The following is a 24651-nucleotide window of genomic DNA, read 5'->3' as shown; positions in this document are numbered from 1 at the left end:
GTCTGGTAGGGGGCCTCTGTCTGGTGGGTTAAGGCAAATGCCCTTTTTGCCCCTATAAAGCAAACATAGTTTAGGCAATAGTCCTAATAAACTATAGGCTATGTATTCTTCAGTACTTAGCAAAGCAATTCAAATGGAGTAGCACATAAAAAAAATCGGTTTATCCTAATGAAATCCGTGAAGGTCTACCAATGAATTCTAATTGGTTGTTATTTTTATGGGTTAGTGAACTTAACACTCAGCATTTTATATAACTTCGGAGCAAAGTCATGACAGGTATTTTTTATCACCATTTGTCCCTTAGTTCTATGATAGAAAATTGAGTTCTATGTTCTATGATCAAAAAACGAAACTGATAAGGACCTGTGACTTTTCTGGCCAATCAGATGTGGTTTATTTTCGGTTTAATGCACCCGAATGGGTGTGAATACGAATTTTCGTTACGGCAATACGGGAACCATATACATTATATACATATAATACTAAAGCTGAGGCTCCTAGACCCGAATGGCATTTGGGATCCGAATTTCTGAGTTGCGTTCGGGAGCAGGCTCCACCCACTACAGGTTGCCTGCAGAAAACTACAGGAGGGGGCGGAGACAGGACCAGTCACCCTGCACAAGGAGAAAGAGCAGCAGTGACTAGTCTTTATTACAGGAGAGGGCAGAGACAAGACCAGTAACCCTGCATTTGGAAAGAAAGCAGCAGCGACTGATATTTATTACAGGAGGGGGTGGATGCAAGACCAGTCACCCTGCACAAGGAAAGAGAGAAGCAGTGACCAATCTTTATTACAGGAGGGGGCGGAGACAAGACCAGTCACCCTGAACAAGGAGAGAGAGCAGCAGTGACCGGCCTTTATTACAGGAGGGGGCGGAGACAAGACCAGTCACCCTGAACAAGGAGAGAGAGCAGCGACTGGTCTTTATTACAGGAGGTGGTGGAGACAAGACCAGTCATCCTGCTCAATCAGGGAGAGCAGCAGTGGCCGGTCTTTATTACAGGGGGGTGGAGATAAGAGCAGTCATACTGCACAAGAAGAGATAGCAGAAGTGACTGGTCTTTATTACAAGAGGGGGCAGAGACAAGACCAGTCACCCTGCACAAGAAGAGATAGCAGAAGTGACTGGTCTTTATTACAAGAGGGGGCGGAGACAAGACCAGTCACCCTGCACAAGGAGAGAGAGCAGCAGTAACCGGTCTTTTTTACAAGAGGGGGCGGAGACAAGACCAGTCACCCTGCACAAGGAGAGAGAGCAGCAGTAACCGGTCTTATTATCTTATCTTGTCCTGGAGTTCAGCTTTATCAGACATAAATTCTTGCATTACCTAAATAACTGTTTAATGCCATAAAGCAGAGTCCATGACAAAGTTTTTGTGAATGAATTGAATGTCTTAAATGTTCGAAACAGTGAAATAAAATAACAAACGCAGTTAAAATATCTCACACGGCTCAGAGAAATGACCTCGCCGGCGTCTGACACGGTCTACCGCTAAGACTTATCAGACGAAAGGTCATTGAGAGTGTGAAGAAGGACAGCTGTGTTTCGAGGGCGCGCACCTCCCATAAAATAATACCATGCAGAGCTCTATAAAAATCTTGGAGTTTATATAAATAAATATGAACATGACAATCTGAATATATGAAATGAAAGCACTTTCCGCCTTCCGTCATAACTCTGCTTCCATAATATTTTTCACGATCCCCGCACTCCTCCCGACGCATGCCGTTATGTCTATAAACTGGTCGTTAGCGCACGGAGAAAGTTCCCTGATGATTTGCAGGTGCTTGTTTTTATAGTCACTACAAAGACACTTTCATTTACATTCAGGGCTTGTTGTAGGGGATGTGCTGACTGTTGTGCAGCCAGGCCTTTATTAGCTTCACTCTATAGCAGTGATTAAGAGCCTGAAGAGATATTTTACACCTCGGGCAGGGACTATAATAACAAATCTACGAGTGTAGAGGAAAGATAATGGAGGAGGAACATTAAGGAACCACTGCTAAGAGCAGGAGGAAGGCCCATCTCTGCATTGAACCCGGCATGGTCTTGTCACTTCACTGGTGAAAGAAGTAGCATGTTGGAGTGCATTTAAAGAAAAACTAACCCAGGATTTAAAAAAAACCTAACCCTTGCAGAAGGGTTATCCCCGCACTACAAAGATTAACTGCTTGCTTTTCTCTAGGGGATGAGAAGAAGAAGAAGAGGAAGGAGAAGGAGAAGAGGTAAAGGAAGGAGAAGGGGACAGGGACGGGATCCTCGGTCCAGCAGGAGTGACCCCTCACCTATCTCCATCTCCGCTCCGGATGTGGCATCTTCACATCTATTAGACTTGTATTAGACCTGATGATGTAAGCGGGTCCTTAGACCACTGGAGCCCAGGGAAGAAAAGTCTATAGGACCAGTCTAGCAGCCAGGAGAGACCAAGGATGAGGTGAGTATAGTTTCTTTATTTGAGCCCCCTACACAAAACGAGACGTTAATATTTCAAAATCCTTGGTAATGGATGCTGGCAGAGAGAGGAAGGGACGATAAGGTATGCCGCCGGGTCCCCTCCTCTCTCATGCAACTGTCGGGCTCTCGGTCCATGACTGAGTGCCCGACTTTTCAGAGGGGGGGGATACAAAAATTACTGTCAGTCATTTTGGTGTCACTCCTCCAATTGTGTAACCCGGGTATGGGCCCGCACCCCCCTTGTGACGCCACTGGACGCTACCCCATGGGCTTGCTTACAAATGGAATTTCAGGTGTTATCGCTAGTTCAACAGCAGCTACCAAAGTTTGTTTGCCCATGACCCAAAATTATTACAGTTTCCCTAAAGATGATCTCTGGACATCAAATAACATTGCTTGGAGATGAGTTTTAAAAAACGACCCCATATTGGCCACATGTGGGCAATACACTTCATCCGGGACCTGAAAATTAGGACTGTTGAGAGGTGTGCGTATTGGCTCTCAGTATAAGTAACTTAACATATAAAAAATCAGTTGCTTATAAAATACTGTGCAAATACTTGGATTATTTCTTTTTTAGAATATACAACTAGAATCATTTTATTTTACATATAGTTGAAATCCACTCTCCTTGTTGATCTTCCTGCTGGTTGTGTTACTGCATTATTTGGATCCTACAACTGCTGTGCAATGCATAATTTAAACAATTGATGAAACTGCTTGCATGGTGTTCATCTCAGCTTCCTGTGATTTGTTCCCTGTCGTTCTATTAATAGAAGCTCTCTCAGTGTGTTCCTTTTTCTCAGATAATCGTGTTTCTTGATAAAATAATACAGTTCCAGCTAAACTGTGGACATTAGTGATGAGCGAATCCTCCTGGAGTTGCTCAATAGACGATCTGGAGAACCTGACATCTGCTTAGTAGGGCATATTATTTACTGTATATTTCTGGCTACAAGTTAACAGTGTCAGACAGCCTGTATTGCTGGCTGCAGCCCTGACTGACGAGGGTTAATCATCATGCGTCTTGCTGGCTGCAGCACTAGTCTAGGCAGCTGTGGCTTAATGCATCTAACTACACACCTCCATCTCTGGGATTGGCCTTGTTGCTGGTGGCCCAGTTTTTAACCCCTTAGTAACCGAGGCCTTTTTTCCCTGTTTTTTGTACCCATGATATAATCCACATTTTAGGCCTGAAAATTACTTCAACCCCCCACACATTATATATTTTCTGAAAGCCAAGACCCCGTAGAATAAAATGTTGGCAGTTTAAAATGTTTATGTTGCACGATTTTAGAGCAAAGTATTATCAAACCTCACAATGTACTGAAAAATGCCCTTAGATGCCCCAAAACACAATTAAATACCCATTTTTAAAATAAAATATAAAATATGAGGTTGCAATGAGATCACTAATATTTAGGTGCATTAATATAACCACCAATGAAAAGGGCATTCTTCTCGCTGACCAACACTGTGAGGGACTTTATTTCTACTAACCACTTATGCAAGGGACATTCTTCTCACTGGCCAACACTGTGAGGCATATTCTTCCTACTCACCACAAATACAAGGGGCATTCTTCCCACTGACCACCAGTGTGAGGGAAATTTTTCCCTCTGACCACTAATGTAAGGCCCATTCTTCCCATTGACCACCAATGTGAGAGATATTCTTCCAACTGACCACTTATGTAAGGGGCTCTTCTCCACTGATTACAATGTAAGGGACCCCCTCCACTGAACACCAATGTCAGGGGGCACTTCACCACTGATTACCAGTGTAAGAGGGCACTTCACCACTGATCATCGGTCATATAGAAAAGAGTTTAAAAAAATGATTTGGCCCATGTCAAATATGTTAGGTATGCCACTGGGCATCAATTTTTGCAGGTGTTCCCTGAAAACTACTACATAGTTTCTTACCCCATGTTAAAGTGTTGGTGCCTGAGTGACCAAGCACCAGCACTGTCAGGTGGAAGGAAGGTGAGTAAGTCACATGTTCCCCAATACTCACATCTACCAATATGCCACTTTTCGTCCCTGGAGAAAGGGTTGGTGGGAGAGCAAAGGGAAGTAAGTATGAAGTGGTGAGGGGGGCTCTATTGAAATAGGCCAGTTGCTTTGACCTGCAGTCACAGGTCAAAGTAGTAATGAAATACCATAGGAGAGTCTTCCATTTAAGTAACAGAGGACTCGTATAATAATGCAAGCTATTTCATAATCATTTGAATATACACTTTAGATGCCTACCAAGAGTATATACACTGAGTGGCCAGTTTATTATGGCCACCTGACGTTTGTAGGCAAATTAGCTATAATTTCGTGGTGAAGTTGCTAGAGGGCCAGGCCATTATAAATAGGGAAGCAGGTTGTTTACTAAGACAGTAGAAGTGATTTTTTTCTGAAGATATGGGTAAACAACGCGATTTAACAGGATTTGAATGTGGGATAATTGTTGGCGCGAGCCATGGAGCAAGTATTAGCAAAACAGCAGAATTTCATGCAAGTCACTCATTAATAATTATAATGTTCATTATGTTCATTTTTGTAATTGGCAGTCAAATTATTTTACACTGGATGGGTTGTAGGGAAGGGAGGATCTAGGTTTATCACAGAATAAAACACCAAATATTTACAGTTTTAACAAAATGCAAAAATGGCAGAAACATTTTTCAAATAAAAAAAGAAATTAAAATGAACCAAAGAAAACAAAATCCAACATTTTTTATAATTTTTATATACAAAAGTGCTCTAAAAAATTATTCTTTCAAAATAGCAAAAATGCTGCAATTAGGATTTGTTACAGAAAAAACAACATAGATAGTAAAATAAAGGCACATTTTCTTTTTTAAATAATGGTAACTAGGCCTGCCACATGACCTCTGACCTCTCAGGTTGGGGGGAGGGAGGGGATGACCTCTGGCTAAGTGCTTTAGCTGATAATGCTGACTTGTAACTTCAGGCAGATCGATCCGATGGAATTCTTCTTTGCCCGTTTTTTAATGAACTTTAAACGTTACACCAGAAGCTAAGGATATCTGAGACATCTTTTTCAGCCTTTGCTGAATGGCCTTGGCTTCAGAAGCTTGAAACCCGAATCCTCAGCTGCCTAATTGTCTGTTGTAACAGAATTATACATTTAAAGGGGCTGTCCTCCTTCACATAACTTTAATTCATTGGCTTGTAATTGCCTTAAGGGAACATTTACTAAATGCGTTGCTGTATCTGTTTTGTTTCCTTTTGTGTTTTTTTGGCGATGGAAAATGGTTACTAGCTTTCTTGCCTTTGGATACAACACAGCTCTGCTGTACACTAAAGGATCAATTCAAAAAGCAAACACACTAGGATAGGGATCCTAAAAAAAAAAAGGACAGTTATTTTAAAATGACAGTCAAACGGCTAAAAGAAAGATCATAATCCTTGCGTTCGGCCAGATTCACACTTCTGTGGTGGGTTATATTACATGTTAATGTGCATTGAGGTAAGCCAACCAATTTATTTTGATGGACTGCCAACACACCAAAACTTACTTTTTAAAGCCCAAGATTTTTTTTTTACCCACAAGTCATAGATGGTACTTCACAAAGCAAAGCTGTGAATCCAGCCTGACAAACCTCAAACCAAATATCGGTTGATGAATTGAGCCTTATGTGTTCTATGCTGCAGCATTTTACAGCATCCACAAGTGCTTAAAGCATAAACCATACGGAGAAGCACAATATGAATTAATGAAAGAAGGAACATTAAAGTAATATGAAGGAGGAAGCTCGCCAAATGAGCAAGAAGATAATCTTAAATGGTCAGTCCATCCAAAATTGATGTGATAGTTATGGGTAGGTGTGGTTGAGCAGAGTCAACTGCTGGCACCTTATGGATCTTGGTGGCTTTACCAATGAGATCTGTCTGATTATGTCTCCCAACTACTACTACTACTGCAGCTGGAGAAGTCCCACTCTTGCTGTTAAATTCATCAGGGGGGACAAGACTAGTTTTTAGTAGCTACAGCTGGTGGGAGGAGCTAGAAACTCAAGGGCATAGTCCTCACTTCCATAGTCCCTGAGAAACTGGTGACTGGGTATGTTAGTAACACACCTTTCCATCCAATTGTACAATCTGTGGTTTCTTTCCTACAGAATTTCCCAAACTATATAATATGAGGTCATACCCGAATAATCTTTTCACATTTGTATCCGGTCAGGTCGGCCTTTGTACAAATTGGTGCTAGATCTAAATGGTGATTGTGCAAACAGATTGTAACTTGTGTGGCAAGCTTTAAACTGACTGCCATCAACCCACAACTGAAAAACTTTTGGGTGGAACAACCATTTAAATAACACATTCCAATATTACAATCTAACTTATTGTCAGCACGATAACATAGCGACTGATAGCCATCAATAAGCACTGCTGCTGGAATCAGAGGACAGCTGTCAGGAACTATATATGTTATAAAAGACTGAATGCCAGAGACAGAAGTCAAGGAGGAAGGATTATACAAAGCATTAATATGGCTTATGTTAGGCATTACCTGTTTTCATTTCCATAGACCTGTTAACGTTCAGTTATCTTACATTAACTGGCGATCGGTTACCACCACAGTGTTTTTGGTATTTATTGCCCACCATACTTGGTCTGTTAAAGGACAACAGAATAAAACAGAATGGAGAAAGAATAATGGACTTATCTAATAAGAGTAAAAGGAGGAGTGGAGTGCTATAGCCAATGGCAAGGTGGCAGTGAATCATAAATTAGCTTCCAGCAGCTTAGATAGGACTGACTAGTGAAAGCTGATTTATGATTGCTGGTTACTTCTTGCATCACTCATTACATAAGCCTGTATATGTATAACGGTAGGAAGAATGATCCAGACAATTGAATGGAGATGTCCACAGTTGAATGACAAAGTCCAGAAAATTGTGAGCTAGTCCCTTTTGTATTCCTATACTGAATGCCAGATAATTAGTTCAGTCCAATAAGTGGCTGATGTGACAAAGCTGGAGCAAAGGTGGCACTTCTGCCACCAGTTTTGTCCTTCAAGTGAAATAACAGGGGCGGATTTACAAAAAATGGAGGCAATCAGGTTAAATCTTTTAAATGCTGCCAAGAATCTGACTAATGGGCACAGTTCTAAATTTGCTCCAATCGCAATTTTTTCAAATTTCACTGAGATTAGCAAAACTGGGCCACTAAATAACCTCTATTGGACAAATGTTGAGTCTTTCTGTCCAGTTATGTTACTGACTTTGTAAAGCCATGTAAGCAGCATGGCTAAATATGGTTATTCTGCACAATATATCAAAAGATTTCAACTCAATCTATGAAAACCATACATACTTTATATCCCAAATTAGGTCAATTAAACAAAATTGGAGTAAAGAAAATGTTGTCCACAGTGACCGGTCAAATTCCTTGCTTCACCTTCATGAAAACTCATTGGTGCCCAGTCAACATTTAAAAATATTTTATAAATGACTCTCTGAGAAAAATTGCTGTATCTGTGCTACATGCCAGTTCCTTAATCTGCTACCAAGATCGATCCTAACTCCACTTTACTTTGTTTGGCACCCAAAGGTCACCAAGCCACTCCCAAAGTTTATTAACACCTATTGGCTTCAAGACCTCTGACAGGGCAATCATCAAATATGGCTCTGAAGTAAACTTATCAATATCCTGGGCAATTCTGAGGATATGATGATAACGTACCTAAATATTACCTTCAGCAGATCTCAAATCATGGGCCACTGAAGTTACAGTAAATGCCAATGTAGATCATTCTCTGCACCTCATGCCTACTTAGCCACCACACTCTTGATCAATGAGGCCACACATTATCATAAAGGACCAACAGAGTGGCTTAGGAGGTCAGAGCAGGTAGGGCCAAGTGCTTTCATCTGATTGTTTTAACACTTGGTTTTCATTGAAGGTGACCCTTGCTCTTAATTATATGTTCAGTTTGGAACACTCAGATTATTTATAATATATTGAATGCTCTGTTAGTGAAAACTGAGTGCAGTTAAGAAAAAGATAGTTCATCTAATTGGTTGCTGCGGACAACGCCTCCTTTGCCTCAATTGTGTCCCTCACAGTATACCTCATGTTTACAAAAAAAAAAATAAGAAAGTCTGGGGCTTGTTCTCTACTCCCCCCACAAATGTGGGTATTGCCTCCATTTTTTACCCTCAAGTTTTCATATGTGAGGCTCTTTGTCCTCTTTTCCTGGGCTTCATTTAATTAACTAGACTATACAATATAGCAGAAGGATTGTTCACTAGCATCTGGTCAATTCTCGTGTAAGTATTATGGTATACCTGTCCATTGTATCCCTGAGTGTGTCACAGGCTGGAGGTAATTAAGATGGTTGTCTATCATATCAAGGGTGGAATTTGTAGACATGTTAGCACTAGAGTTGGGTATTGTGGCAAAATCTGAATGATTGTAACTTCTGCTTACCCCGCAAATAGTTTCTAATGTTTAGATACCTTATATCTAGACTTTGTATGCAGAGGTAGCATCCTAACATGGCTGAAGCAGCTGACTGATTGAACATGGAGCAACAAGCATTGATATAGCCTCCACGTTTATGACCCAATACTTATATGCTTGAGTGAGAGATTGTCCCATGATTGTGCACTGCCCTCTGTGTTATAGCAGATTAAGAGTACCTGCCTGAACTATGGATAGTGCCACAGTTGTGTCAATAATGCCTTATAACTACAACACAAATACCTTACTTATATGCTAGGCTGGATAACCAACGACTTGTACTAAAACCATACAATGAAGTGGTGAGCATTTTGTAACTGATACTTCAGTAATGGTAATATAACCTCTTGAATAGAACTCACAGGGTTGATTTAATACAGGAGCAGAGAATGTTCACTTCTCAAAATTCTCAACTCCATCAACTTCATTATTTTCTAAAGGCTTGTATTGTCTCTATCTGTGACTACTTCAACATTCAAAATGTCTACCACATGCATAGCATTTAAAATTATGTACAGCATGACCTTCAAGCTAGATTTTTTAGGCCTTTTTGACCAGAACATGAGAATTTTGTATTTTGCTTTTCATTTTTAAACTTTTTGTTTTAATGTACACAGGCCCTGCCAAGCCACTCACTGCTTCTTACAGGTATGAGCAAAGAGAAGAAGATGTAAAGGAAACCTACCATACGTCTGCCAAGTGATCACTGGCCTATGGCTACAAATACTGAATCCCAACTTCAGTGCATGAATGCTCACCCTGTTATATTAGTATATAAGCTTAAAGGCCTACCAATACGTTAACCAAAGCAAAGCCTGCAGTTCATTTTAAAGCCAACCTTATTCAACTGCCTTGATACCTATCACTATTGCTGTAAATGTTGTGATTGTCTGTGCACCTGAAAATGGAGAAATATAGTCTGGTGGAACAAGAAACCAGTCCAGTGAAACAAGATTGCTTAGTAAACATTATTCAGAACATTTTTGAGCAGGTAATTTTGTGTCTTGTGGTAGTTAATGATGTATAATTGGTCCACTTTAAAGCATAACTCCATTTTTCTGACCAATGTGATAACATAAGGCAGGAGAATGAAATGTTGAACTTGGTAAAAATTAAGTTTGACCTATCTTCTTTGCTCATGCTTGAGCAGGCCCATAAAGGTTCAATTGAACCCAGTAGCAAATGTTCCCATTGTTACATAAAGTGAATTTGTATAGGGCACAGCAACAGGTTCCATTTAAAGCTGGCTCCTGCCGTATCTAACACTTACTTTTCTTTGGATGCTAGGAGCAAAGAGAAGAAGGTTGGTCCTAGGTAGAGCTTTCATAGGGCTGACAACTCTCTCTCCACCCCATGTGACAGGGCTGGGCCAAACACCAGTATTGTCACATGAATGGACAGGGTCACATGCTCTTCCAAACCCAGACGTATCGTTATGCCAAGCAACCAAGCTAGAAATTTAAAACCGGATAATTCCAAAACCTGTACATGCTAAAGTGGTAAAAACCAAAGTCAATAATTTCACTCCTTCACTTTAACTGTTATGCCAGGGAGATGGAGTTACACATGGGATTTGAACCATGTGATACATATGACTACACCAGTGTAGCTTTGTCTACACCACTGGTGATAACATGTAATGATAGTTCATTTGACATCTGTACAAGTATAAGGTGGCCTGTGACAAGAGGTGCCATTTGAATTGTATTACACAATGGATGCAATTAATGCTTTGCTGAACCCATAGACAATTATATTGTCTACACATTGTTTACATTTAAGCCACTGAGGGCACAGTGCTGCATGTTCAAATGCCATTGTCCCAATTACCAATTTCATATAAGCGATCATTGGTCCAAATTCATGGCTTAACTTGATTTGTGAAAAAAACATCAAGGATCTGGGTGATGGCATGCATAGCAAGATGGGGAAACTCTAACCCCATTGATCTTTACTCTAATAATCCCACCAATTCATTATTATTTGCCAAAACTTACAAAAAGCTTAACCCATCCTCCTTCTGTTTGTATCCAATCAGACTTGAGCAGCATGAACGTCTTTGTAGCTATATGACCATCTCATTGGTTAAAGATGTTGAAGCCACTAAAGCCATCTCTATGGTTGCATGTACTTTTATCAATGGGAGAACTGGTATCACAGTTCAACAACCTGTCATAAATTCTGATATTGTTAATCCAGAGGAACACAAAACAGGAGGGTCAGCAGATTATTTAGCCTCACAAAACCTTCCCTTCTCAAAGGTTATTGTGAAAAAGGAGTAGAAGGAGACTAGAGTGGTTATATGTCACAAGCAAGAGGCAAAAATGGCCTAGAGATATATGTTGGACCGGTCTACTATGAATCTTTCCCTATACCACTAAACACTTTTTTTCCTCTTTTGTATGGCCATAGAAGAATACAAGCTAGGTTCTGATTGCGTCTAAGACATCAACACCAGATGTCAAAGATAAATCTGTATATGTAGACAATGGGTAAATGTAAGAATGTCTCTGGGTCATTAAGCAGCATTACCTGAACAAATCATTAACACTCTGGAATTAGGGCACAATCTTTGTGCAGCATAAGGTGCTGTATTTCTAAGTGCGACTGTCAAATAACCTTCAGAATCTAGAGCCACAATAACCCTCTACTGCACAAAGCTCACACATTCCCTTAAAAGATCCTAGAGGTTTGCAGCCACTAGGGTTTGGGGGTGGGGGTCACCAGTCAAGGCCTATTAAAAAACAAGAAACCTAGAAGATTAAAAAAGACCGAAGAAAGAGAAGGTGGGTGCACCTTAGAATTCTCAAAACATTGTCTGAACATCCGCAGCTTGCAACTCCTTATCTTAAAGTCTTAGGTCCATCACAGTGAGAAATCTGGAGATGCAGGACATGAGAGGTCCATAGAGAAGATTACACACCACAATACTGAAAATAATGCTTCAGTGCAGACGGATTGTCCGTTAATACTGGGTATAAAGGGAGGTTGGGGGATTTTGGGGGGCAAGGGGCAAACTTTTCCTTCACGTCTCGTGCAGGATGCTCCATTGAGTGATATCAACATGAAACATCTTCCTTCTGTCCCACTATGTCTCAGTTAAACTGGTGAGGTAGCAGTGGAGTCACTGTACAAGCTCTGGGCGATGTCCTCCCTCTGGATTTTACGGAGAGCTGTGTACAGGGCATCAGTGGTGGCGCTGTCCTTGCCGGACCAGTCAGTAAGTAGCGCTCGTACTGGGAATTCATCCTGTGTGAAAGTGTCTATGAGTTCATCCTGGTAGCCAAGTTCTCCAGCTAAGTTTTTCCATGTCTGCTCCAAGGAGCTGGTCAGGAGCTTTTCCACCTCGTCTTGTTTGTGTGGCGGGAGGCTGTTGTAGAGATGAAGGTCATTTTTGCCTACAGAGCAGATCAGATAATTACTACAAATCGAAACATATCTAATCAACCTTAGTATTAATATATTCTCAACAACTGTTTTTTTTAAAACAAAGTAAAGTATAATTGAGCTTGGATAGAGTGTGATAAGGTTAGAACCTCTGTTTAGGATTTTGTTATTGGAAACCGGACAATGATGTTAGGATTGCAGGCTTCTCTTCATACTAAACAGAGGTACATATGCCTCTTATTTATTTTATGATGAGAGAAGACCTTCCTGTCCCCAGAATTTTAACTGTAAATGAGTGGAAATCTAAAAAATTGTTAAAAATACCCACTTTTGACAAGTGTCCCAACTGAAAGATATCCCTTCTCTGTATTTAGGGCAGTTTGTCAACTTTTATTTGGTGTTCTTTTCATTTTTTTAAAACTTTTTTAGCCTGTGTGATTTTTGAGGGCTGCATTTAGAGAAGTCTGGTAACTTTTTTATTTGGCATTTACATTTTGTAAATTTTTTTATATTTGATTGTTATTTGTGTTTTGTCTCTTGAAGCATTTTTGCTTTTCCTATTGACTTCAATGCATTTTGCCAAAATGGCAAATTTGGCCAAAACCTCCTGATTTCACAGAAATTTCAGGAAAATTACAGCTTCTAAAATATTTATATATATATTTTTAATGTAAAAAATATTTAAAACTTTGGATGTACACATCCGTATATGGTTAAACTGGATTTCAGGACGGAGCGTGCAGCATGTTAAAGGAGAACTATGGGGTCAGTGCTTTTCCCCATAGTTCTCCTAAGGGAAACGGGAGGACACAAACTAGCGTCCTCCCGTCACCCAAAGCTCAGTATACCGCGAGCTAGACGTGCGATTCGTTTCGATCCGAATTGAAATTTCGGATATTTGGAGATTCGGATGTATCCGAATTCCGAGTTACCGATATAACGAATGCATATAGCGATTTTCCGATTCGTTTTTTTTGGATGAACTTTTGGGAACAAAAAAAAACGTATTTTCCTTCTTAAATGTCACTTTGCTGCAATGAACCAACGAAACGAAAACAAAATAAATTAGAAACGAACGTTTGTACGGATTTCCACTAACGAATTTCGTCAGAATCCAAATTCCAAAACGAATTGACTTTCGGGCCCGAATTCCGAAAAGGGACATAAAGCAAAATCCAAATCAAAACGAAACTAAACGAATTTACTGCTGGTGCACATGTCTAGCTGTAGCTCGCGGTGTACTGAGACGCCGCAGCCGGAACGGATCCCGACAATGCTGTCTGGACCCACCAGCTGCGGGAATGACAGCTGGCTATGCCTATCTAGAGGCAGAGCCAGCTGTACCCGCCCCATCCACTGCACCAGTCAGCGCTGGCGGATCGGACAGGGGAGGGGGGAATCCCTGCAAGGAGCTGTGAGTGACAGTCACGGCTCACTGCAGGGATAGATCAAGAAGTGAGTGAGCGACGGTATGTGTTCGCTCACCTCCCGATCTACAGAGCCGACGAGTGACAGTTTCATTGCCACAGGACGGCTCAGATTATGAGTCTCTCGCCTCATAATTCTCCTTTTAGCATTCTATTGTCAGATTGCTATTGCTCCCAGTGATACCTTTCTGATGTTTAGTCCCTCCATGGATTGTATTGTATACATGCCAGCTTTGTAAGCTGCCTTATGTTTCTATATTTCTGCTACATTTAAATGGTAAACTGTTTTGAAAAAAAATAATAAGCCCTATATATATAGCAGCAAACATAAAAGCTGGTAGTTTAATTGGCTGCTTTCTACATTGGCCCTGTGCGTATGTAAGATAGGGACCTTAGATTGTAAGCTCTTTATGGGCAAGGGCTTGTGTGAATATGCATAAATTGACAGCGCTACAAATACCTGTAATAAAAAAAAATCAATAAATAATAAAAGTAAAAGGAATAAACAAATTTACTTAATTCAATACCAATGAAATATGCACAATCTTAGAGTCTGTATATCATTTTTGCCATACAGCACAGCATATTTTATTGGTATTTAAAAAAAATACATATTTTTTGTTTTAGGCCCACTAGTCCTTTATGAAGCTAAAAACTGATAACTGACATTAGAGACATGAGTGACATCATTGCCCTTCCATACCTTGCATATGTCCCGCGGGTTGCTCAGCAGTACTGTCACTATTGACAGAGATCCCACTGTCACTGTGCAGTTTTTCCCCCTCGGGGGAAGGAGTTTGATTCACTGTGTGGCTATTCCCTCCTTGCTTGTTCTTCTTACAGCTGTTCCACCTACATGAAGATGAGATAGCGAATGATCACACACTTTCTACCTAAACGTCACACAGCTCTCTCATATTTACTAATGAGTTTTAAAATGATGGAGAAAAAAAAAGAAAACACAAAAATACAATCTATGTTATTCCGCAGTGATCGTTCTCATGTAATTCCACCATACTATTACACGCAAATGTATCTTTTCTGGAATTACGTAAGAATTAAAACTATTGAAGTATGGTACTGATTTCCCCAAGCTGACCGAAGTAGGGTATACATGGGCGATTTCGTCCGGTTCCTGATGAAGCGGACGAAATTTGTACAGTGAGTGCCGCTGTTCGCACACTTCCACCCGGCATCCCTCAATCTGCTGATCGAAGGAGCCGGCTGGAAAATTCTGGGCCAAACGGAGCTAGATGTTGGCTGCCACCGTCAGAGTACAATGCAAACAGTGGGGGATTCATTCGTCCACCAAAGTCGTGAGCGATGATAGAGGAATCTGTTAAATTATTTTATTCATCCCATGGGTTGAATGAGAAAAATAAAAACGTGTATACCCGGCTTTAAAGAGATCCTCTCACCTTCCTCATTGAAGGCAGATGAAATTCCCCTTTCTAACTTTTGCTCACCTCTTCATCACTCCTCAACTGGTCATTTCTCCATCAGCCGCTACCAAAATATCTGGTGCTAGAGGTTAGATGAAGCAGTGATGCCACACATCTTTCATGAAAGAAAACCTGTACCACCATGGCTTGCCAATTCCTTCAATTCTTAGTTGGCCACTCAATGAAAATGAGAGCTAAACTGTCTCATGCCGGGATGCCCTTAAAGTAGACCTGCCATTCAAAACTAAAAGTCTTGTCCACAGTGTCCACTTGTGAAAGAAAAACCTGTTCCACCATTCCCCGCCCATTCCTTCAATTCTTAGTTGGCCACTCAATGAAAATGAGAGCTCAACTGTCCCATGAGAGGATCCCTTTAAAGTAGACCTGTCAACCATTGAAAACTACAAGTCTTCTCCACAGTGTCCACTTGTGAAAGAAAAACCTGTTCCACCATTCCTCACCCATTCCTTCAATTCTTAGTTGAACACTCACTCAAAAGGAGAACTCAACTGTCTCATGGCAGGATCCATTTAAAGTAGACCTGTCAACCATCCGATCCAGATGTTGGATCGGCTTAGTCGAACTCCTTCTGCACTTCGGATCAGCCGAACATGCTGAGCATGTTCGGCTGTTTCGAAGCCACACGAAGCAAGCCGATGTACGGCTGATTTCAGCCGATATACGGCTGAAATCAGCCGTACCAGCCTGAAGTGAATAGCCGAACAGTGTTCGGCTCACTTCACTTCTGATCGGTCATTCACTCGGCTGCCCTCGGCAGCTTTGTGAATAGACCCCTAAGAGTCTTGTCCACAGTGTCCACTTAAAAAAGAAAAACCCGTACCACCATTCCTCACCCATTCCTTCAATTCTTAGTTGGCCACTCAATGAAAATGAGAGCTCAACTGTCTCACGACAGGATCCCTTTAAAGTACACCTGTCAAGCATTGAAAACTAAAAGTCTTGTCCACATCACAAGGTGTCCTCCGTCATCTTTACTGGCCAGACGGCCTCTGTATGCTTCTAATTTAGTTTCCTTTAGTTTGACATTCTTAATTTTCTTTCTACGAGGATATTCACAAGACACCTACATGTCAAAATACCCATTTTTTACATTTCAAATTTTGATCGACCTAAATAAATCGTTCTTGCATGATATAGGTAGATCCGGGTGAGTTTAATATACTTCATTTGAATGGATAAGGTATGTTTTCTCCTGATGTTTCTCTGAGAGCTAATGGCAGGTGACCTTGTTACAACGCACTCACCGTTTAAAAACAATGAATGCCACCAGCCCAGCAATAACAGCAGCCAAAATGGAACAATAGACGGGAATGAGGTTCTCGGCAGCCCCACTTGGAGGAATAGGCTGCGAGCTCCCTGGCGTGGTGCCCATTAACTCCGGATCAGTCACGGTGGTGTCCTGAATGGTGGTGTCCATGAATGGAGTCACTGATGCCACACGTGGGTTTGGATCTAAAGTGACGAGAAGAGAAAATAATGTATTGGTTATAAATAAATAGGGATTTGTTGTTTCATTTAAAAAAAGCAACTTTAAACGGAGCTCGGGAGGACAATAAGTAAAAGTCATCAGTTAATAGGAAAATACAGTAAGTTTCAAATACGCATTTTAATCTATTTACATGTTTTCTTTTATTTACATAAAATCTTTGATTTCATTTAACATTTTGCCTTTTTGTACAATTTAATAGAAACACTACAGCTGTCATGAGGGCTGTTTTTTTATGTTTGCCATTGCACAGTACAGGTTCAGCCCAATTAAAGTAAGCCTATCACAAGAGTAATATGGAGGCTGCTATTGTTGAGCTCCTTCTATAGACGCCTGACTTTTCTGCCTTTTAGTATTTTCCTGAGTCACTGAAATAGAAATTCTTAACTTCTTAAATTCTTAAAATAATAATAATAATTATGTACCTAAGTATGTGCATTACGCTTGGTATAAGTCTGTTATACCCACTGTGCCAAGGGAAGGCCAGCAATAAAGGCCAATAAAGTGAGCTGCAGTGTCTATATGGTAAGAAGGAACATGCAGGCAGCAGGTGAGAGGTGAATGAGCAGGGAGATAAATTAATCAGTCTTCTGCTGCTCCTTCACTGCCCTATAAGCAGACTGGGAGCAGGGAGGTGACCCAGCTGCAATAACTGAAGTACAAAAATATTAGTTAACCAACCTGTCAGTGGTGTCTGGATGGAAAAAAATATACATGCTGTGTAGAATTGCTCCCATTTAAAAAATAAAGAAGACTTACCTGATACTCATTCCCACCTGACTGCTGGACCATTCCCTGGAGGCTCTTCTTCCCCGGCCCCAGTGGTCTAAGCACCCGTGACATCATAACATCTAATGCAGGTCCATTAGTTGTGAGGATGCTGAGGGACAATCCACAGCTGGAGCAAAGGGGATGAAAGGTGAGCGCTCACTGCCACAGGACATAGGATCAATATGTCTCTCGAGATCCTCATATATAATAGCTCTGCATTAGACTTGATGACATCACGGATCCTTAGACCACTGGAGCCCAGGGAATCAGAGGCTACAGGGATCGGTCTAATAGCCATGCGGGACCAAGGGTAGGTGAGTATATCTTCATTTTCACTCCAAAACAAGTACTTAACCCTTGCTGTGTAGGGGTAGCCCCACTGCATGGGTTAATTTTAATAAATCCTGGAGTTCTTCTTGAGAAAAACAATATCTGGTGATAAACCCACTATCAAGGCAACTCCTGGTACAGGGTTACAGCTGTGTCCCTGTCTGCTAATTGCTCTACTGCATTGTCACCAGGGGCAGTAGCCTCTGGTGGCATCTCATTGGGGAGATGGCATGTGTGGAGGGGAGGCAGCAGCACGGCGACTATCAATCTCCCTATCCCTGACTGACAGCTCATCCGGCAGCTGCCTCCTGCCCTGCTGACACCTTGGGACACTCCCCCCTCTCCTGGCCACCTCATGTGCTTCAGATGGCGACAGTGAGGGTTGATAGACTTAAGGCATTTTGCAAGGTGATTTTCTCCTAGCTTACAGAATGAAATGAAGCTCTGACGACTTTCAACATCCAATCCTGTGAAGGCAAAAATTCTGCATTTGTATTCTCCTTGCACATGACTTGATAGTCTTTGCGACGTGAGCTTTCATCACATTTACTAAGCTAAGTAAAAATTCAATTGCAGTGGAAGTGAAGAGCCTTTTGGCTTTAGTAAACCAACCCCAAGTGGCCATGCTGATGCACATTGCAAAATCATGGTCCACTATTATCACCAATGGGAAGCCCGCGTATGTAGACAGGAAGTGGTTACAAAAGTCCTGGAGAAGATCACACACACAGTGCTTTAGTAAATTGAATGGAATTCAGGCAGGGTTTACATCTACTTTAAGAATATGAGTATGCTTGTCAACTATTTATAATTCTGTGACAGCATTGGAGAATGAGAGAGGAAGTCAACTACAAGAGAGAGAATGGCGACAGATCTGGGATACAGTAGCCCACTGTTCAAAAAATTATTTTGTGGTAGAGGTACAAGTTACTGTTTAGATGGTATATGGTCCTTACTAAACTGGCTAACTTCTCAAAGGATACATCTTCGCTATGTTTTCGGGGATGTGGGGAAGAAGGCTCGATGTCCCATATATGGTGGGCGTGCCCTAGAATCCAGAGTTTTTGGTCGGAAATATATACATTTATTGATAGAGTATTGGATAGGGCAATCAGGAAAGATCCATGGGAAGCATTGTTAAATTTAAAGCCAGAAGGATGCACAAGAGACCAATTTAGACCAGTATTTTTACAGCTGCTAAACAAACATTGGCAAAGGCATGGAAGGCAGACATTCCATCGGTTCAACAGGTTGAAAATAAAATGTCCTGGTATGTAATAAATGAGAATATGACAGCGATATTGGAAGATACAATATTCAAATTTAAGGTCTGGCTACCATGGATTCAAGAAATTATGCTATTAGATCTAGATATATACTTAGAAGAAGGGAATAGATAGAAACCGAGGCAAATGGGAACTGAATGGGGAGAGGGAGGGGGTAAGGTTCTAGAGAGAGAAGTGATGTGAGTAGATCCCTCCATAGGACGGGTTTTGTGGATCGAATGTATGGATGTATTTTATAATGTATTTGTATTTTGCAATGTTTAATCTTGAAAATCAATAATAATAATAATAATTAAAAAAAATGAATATGAGTATGCTTGGAGTTGGTCCAAAGCTGGCCATATAATGGTAAATTTTCATATGCTAATAAGTAAAATTTCATCAGAACATTTCATAATGCCATCAGAGGCTTGACAAATTCCATTGGTGTTAACATTTGATTTTGGAATGATTTAGATTCCTTGAACGAAAACCATATTCACTGTTAGAATTTTGTTCACTCAGGAAAGCAATTTTCCATCTTGCTACTTCCATTTTTTCCCCATCACTCCAATTGCTGGGTTGACCCCATTAACTAAAAGAAAATTGAACAAATGTTCCAAAAATTCTACTGGCGTATGGCCAGCTTTACTCTTAGAAGGCTCCTATATTCTCTATAATCAACTTTAAAGTTTGATTTTTGCTTTGCTACAGGCTGTAGCTAACAAAAAGGAATTTAAGGAATCACACATGTGTGAGTCTACGGCCATATGATTCCCATAATTCAAACCATAATGTTACTTCTAGTCTGTAAAGACTCTTCCAGCAACAGTCAGATGTGCCAAGGATAGTGCCTACAAACCTACACAGCAATATCCTTCACACTGTCACATCCAACCCCCTCCGTCTAACACTTTCCTAATGCCAATACAATGCATGCCTTTAATTAACATAGTGATGGACTTTGGAGAATGCTTACAAGTGGAAGTAAGCTGTTTATGTTTTCATTATAGTTGTCAGTACATATTATATTTATTGCTAAGTCAGTGAATTGTTACAGGGGATGCCGAGGACATCTGCTTATGGGCCCATAAGGTTTGGTGGCCAGGCATAGCTCCAGTTCTTTTCCTATCAGCTGCCAAAAAAATTCAAACTGAAGTTATTTTTCTACATACTGTATACATTTCCAATACTGTCATGTCCAGCATGGGATAGTACTTGTGTTTTTATGAAGCAACTGTCTCTTGCTCAAGTTGATCATAGCGCTGGATCAGGAGCTTTCAGCGTAGCGTTGTGCGGGAAGGAGCTGATTCCTTCAGCCCTCCATGTAAGTACAGTTTATAATAAATGTTATTAAAAGAAAAACTCCATACATTTTAAAAATTAACCCTTGCAGTGGGGCTACCCCGCACTGCAAGGGCTAAATTCTCATTTTGGTCTAGGGCAGGGGTCAGCAACCTTAAACACTCAAAGAGCCATTTGGACCCATTTCCCACAGAAAAGAAAACACCGGGAGCCACAAAACCCTTTTGACATCTAAAATGAAGATAACACTGCATATATCATTTTTTACCTTTATGCTATGTATATACGTATATGTGGGCTTAGTAACGCACTGGACTCAGGGCTTAGTAACGCATTGGACTCAGGGCTTAGTAACGCATTGGACTCAGGGCTTAGTAACGCACTGGACTCAGGGCTTAGTAACACACTGGACTCTTGGCTTACCTAAGACCTCACAGAGCCCACTTGAGAGTGACCCTGCACAGCCCATCTGAGACTCTCTATGGTAGGCTCTGCAGGGCCTCAGGTGGACTGGTCGCCGGGGTCCCTTTACCTGTACCTCCTCCCAACTCCTCTTACCTGCTGCTGCTGGGGCCTGGCCTCCTCCACCCCCTCCCCTGTCACCTCTGCCATGCCGCCCCTGGTACAGCTGATACTCATGTAAGAGGCCCCCCAGGCTGCCCAGACCCCTCACATGGGTACTGGCCATACCTCCCTGATGGCGGTGTTCTATCGAAGTTTGTGATTACGTTACAATGTGTGACCGGTGACATGGTTCAATGTAATTTCGCCCAGTTTTTTGGAGTTGGATTGTGTGACTGGCAATAGGTCAAGCATTCCAACACTTTCCCAGCTGTTCCAGAGCAGATCAGCATCGCAAATCGTATGTGCAGGAGAACTGATCTGCCCTGGAACAGCTGTTCGGTCCTGAAATGTCACTTCTATCCGACTCTGTGAGTGCGATCTCACATTCCACCCAACTCACAAAGTCGGAGAAGGAAGTGAGTCACAGGACCGGCCCTCTTGCTGAGAAGCCTATCGGCAGTGCGGGGGCCCCCGGGACCCTGCACTACCGCATATTCCACCATGGGGGGTGCCCAGGACCGGACCTCACTGGGCCCCACACAACCTCAGGCCCCGAGGCCCTGCCGGTAGTTCCGTCCCTGGACAGGGAGCCACAGCAGAGGGATGAAAGAGCCACATGTGGCTCCGGAGCCGCGGGTTGCTGACCCCTGGTCTAGGGTCTAAAATAAAAAAGATATATTCACCTGATCCTCGGTCTTACCTAGCTGCTAGATTGGTCCTCCCAGTCTCTTCTCCCCCGGACTCCGGCACTCCCACTGATGTCCTCACGTCCAATACAAGACCAATGACTTGCGAGGAAGATTCCATATGTGAGCGGGCACCTAACCCTTTATAGAGGATCAGGTGTGTGTATCTTCTTTATTTTAGACCCTACAACAAAACAAGCACTTAACCTTTGCAGCGCGGGGTAGCCCAACTGCATGGATTCATTTTTAAAATACCAGAAGTTCTTCATTAAAGTCCCTAAAGACGACCTATTCCCGCTAAATTGGCTGGAATTCGAACCTTGGGTGATCCTGCAAGCACCCCCTGGCTCAACAAAAGTCTATGTAAAAAGCAACTAAGCCAGGTGGAAAATTATTGGCCAGCGAGTGACTGCATCCTATCAGAAGCAGTCATTGTTCAGCAGCCCCATTGTATTCAGGAAGCCACAGTACCCATGGATGGCTGAATACAATACTTGGCATTGGAGATTCCTCCATCCACTTTCATGTTTTTGTAGTAGGTGGGGAATCAGCTGATTTTCTCTTATTCAGTCCTCAGGCTGAGAATATTGATCCACGTATGGCAGCCGTTAGGGGTTAGGAATAGAGGTTAGGTTAAAGTAAGGGTTATTATTTAAGGGGATAAATGTTGGGTTGAGTTTAAGGGTTAACACCTATCTCCATGGAAAATAAACTTCCCTTGCAGTAGGGCTACTACTTGTTTTTGTCTAGGGTACCTTTGTAAAGGACTTTTACATACCTGATCCCCACTACCCCAGTGGTCGGTGCTCTCCTGAACTCCCCTATGCTCCAGCTTGTGGACTGTCCCTCGGTGTCCATACACATAATGCAGAGAGTTATTGGCGAGCTATGAGGTGAGCTCATCACTGTGGAGCTTCTCATTTCACTGTCCATTCACAGACTGGAGCAGGTCTAGGATGTCCTGGCATTACAGGATTTTTAACTTGTATTTATGGCTGAAGTTCTGTGTAAGCATAAGGGTTAGGGGGCGATAACATGCATTTGAGGGGTAAGGTTAAGCTTTAGGGTTTGGGTGAGGGTTTACATATACTATGCCTTGGAGGAGCCAGATTGATCTAAAGCTGTTATATTTAGTCGTGTTCCAGCCTTGTACAGTAGACCCACAAAGGCTTTCCAGGCTCTGGCAGTCCCTTTCCAAAAAGGCACCCTGCAGGGCATTGTGCTCCACGGAGAGATGAGTAGGACAGAGATGGCCCTGTTATGGTGTAGGATGCCCACGGGCAGTTTCCTGCTTTCACTATGTAACACAATAAGGTCACTGTGGTGCGCAATTAGAACAATGAGTCACAGACAGACTGATGGACCGCAGAATTACATTGATCTATTAGTGTGACGGTTGGTGTAGATATTATGTCATTACAAGTGTATGTCGGAGGGGAGGCTTGCAGCACAGGCGGGCATACAAGCGTGGATAATTGCAGCCTGTGCATGTCTGATCTACCAGCATGTGTCCTATTAATTGCATATGTATAAATAGCTTTGAATTTATACAAGTAAGTGAGAATTTTATGGGGGAAATATTCTACACAAACACTATACGGCTTATTCAGTAAAGCAGTGCGATGAGCAACGATGATGTTCATGTAGTAGGAATGGCAATCACATTTCATATTACAGAAATCAGATCACTGAAATGCTGTATGGCTACTGCAATTTGAACATTGCCCTTGTCCTAATAAATCAGCTTGTGTGTTTTCTACATTAGTTAAAGTGTATGTAAAGGCAAGTGTAGAGAGCCACCCCTGCTGATGACTGATGACAACTCTCTAAGATGGGATTTCCCCAAAACATACACTGTAGCCAATTCCTCCACAATCTAAATTTTCAAATTTCAAGCATGAATGCTGCAAATCCAGGAGTCTTTTGACCAGTTCCATGATGAGCAAGGTCATTTTATTTCTCCTTCAGTGTTGGCCGTTCTCCATGACACAGAGACAGAGAAGGCTCTCTTGTGACACGTGTGAGCTGTTCTATGTAGCATTTTCTTGTGTGCCCAGGCTGTGTGTTGACACACCCTCAGGGTGTGTGTCTATAATACCTTGGACTCACAAGAGTGGGTTAAATGACACTGGGTGTCATTCAAACCAGAAGAGGTTAATGGCAGAGAATGACATGAAGGGCAGTGCTAGAGTATGAAGACCCTAACCCTAACCCTTGGACTCACAAGAGTGGGTTAAATGACACTGGGTGTCATTCAAACCAGAAGAGGTTAATGGCAGAGAATGACATGAAGGGCAGTGCTAGAGTATGAAGACAACGAGTAGTGCTTTCTAAACCTTTTTTAACCACGGGACACAAGTCCATTAAAGGCAACGTGACAGCCGCTTACCCCCGACCTGTTCCCCTACCACTCCATTGTTCTGGGAGACAAACCCTGTGAGCTTACACAAGGTTGGCAACATCATTCTCCACACAGTTTTTGGGCCTAAAGATTGGCCACCCAGGCCTAAGCTCTGCATCCTGAGCAGAAGTCATATGCTCCCTCATGCTGCAAAGCATTGGCTGCTTCGGATGTCTAAGGCGGGCAATAGAATGGCAGGGGAGCACATCGAAGGTAACAAAGTTGTTCAAGAGTGTGGGTGGAAAAAGACCCTGTGACATTGCCCCAAAGTCTAATTTTGTAGCAGTCCCATGCTAGCTTTGCATATTTCTTGGGGACTAGGATTGTGAAAGCTCTTGCAACTAATGATATGCATTGTTATAATTACTTAAAGGAGAACTATGAGGTGAGTGCTTTTCACTCACCTCATAGTTCTAGCCGACCTTTGACAATGAGACTGTCACAGGTTGGCTCAGAAGATCGGGAGGTGAGCGAACACATACCGACGTTCGCTCACCTCTCGATCCTGTCATGGCTCTCTGCCGTGACAGGGGAGGGGCTGGATTCCCCCCTCCCCGCTCCGATCCGCCAGCGCTGACTGGCGGAACGGACGGGGGAGGGGGCGGGTACAGCTGGCTCTGCCTCT

General features: G+C 42.1%; 1 protein-coding gene and 1 long non-coding RNA gene across 2 annotated transcripts in view; one reads left to right on the top strand and one right to left on the bottom strand.

Annotated features, from left to right (window-relative positions):
* Positions 1 to 9957: 9957 nt before the first annotated feature.
* Positions 9958 to 24113, top strand: LOC108784010. The gene is made up of 3 exons (XR_001941045.1): positions 9958 to 10134; positions 12708 to 12710; positions 24102 to 24113. It is a non-coding gene; the product is annotated as an uncharacterized LOC108784010 (long non-coding RNA).
* The window catches only part of NGFR (nerve growth factor receptor), a 77600-nt gene continuing 64368 nt past the window's right edge, over positions 11420 to 24651 (bottom strand). Inside the window, exons 4-6 of the mRNA XM_018552732.1 lie at positions 16463 to 16670; positions 14459 to 14607; positions 11420 to 12339 (exon numbers count right to left, since the gene is read on the bottom strand). Coding sequence (XP_018408234.1) covers positions 12041 to 12339; positions 14459 to 14607; positions 16463 to 16670 — 656 coding nt within the window. The 3' untranslated portion in view covers positions 11420 to 12040. The remainder of the gene's footprint in view (positions 12340 to 14458; positions 14608 to 16462; positions 16671 to 24651) is intronic.

Source organism: Nanorana parkeri, unplaced genomic scaffold, assembly GCF_000935625.1.
Source record: "Nanorana parkeri isolate BGI_ZX_2015 unplaced genomic scaffold, ASM93562v1 scaffold96, whole genome shotgun sequence".
In the NCBI taxonomy this organism is placed as follows: Eukaryota; Metazoa; Chordata; class Amphibia; order Anura; family Dicroglossidae; genus Nanorana; species Nanorana parkeri.
Note: the sequence above shows the minus strand (reverse complement) of the source record. Positions and strands in the feature narration are given on the sequence as shown.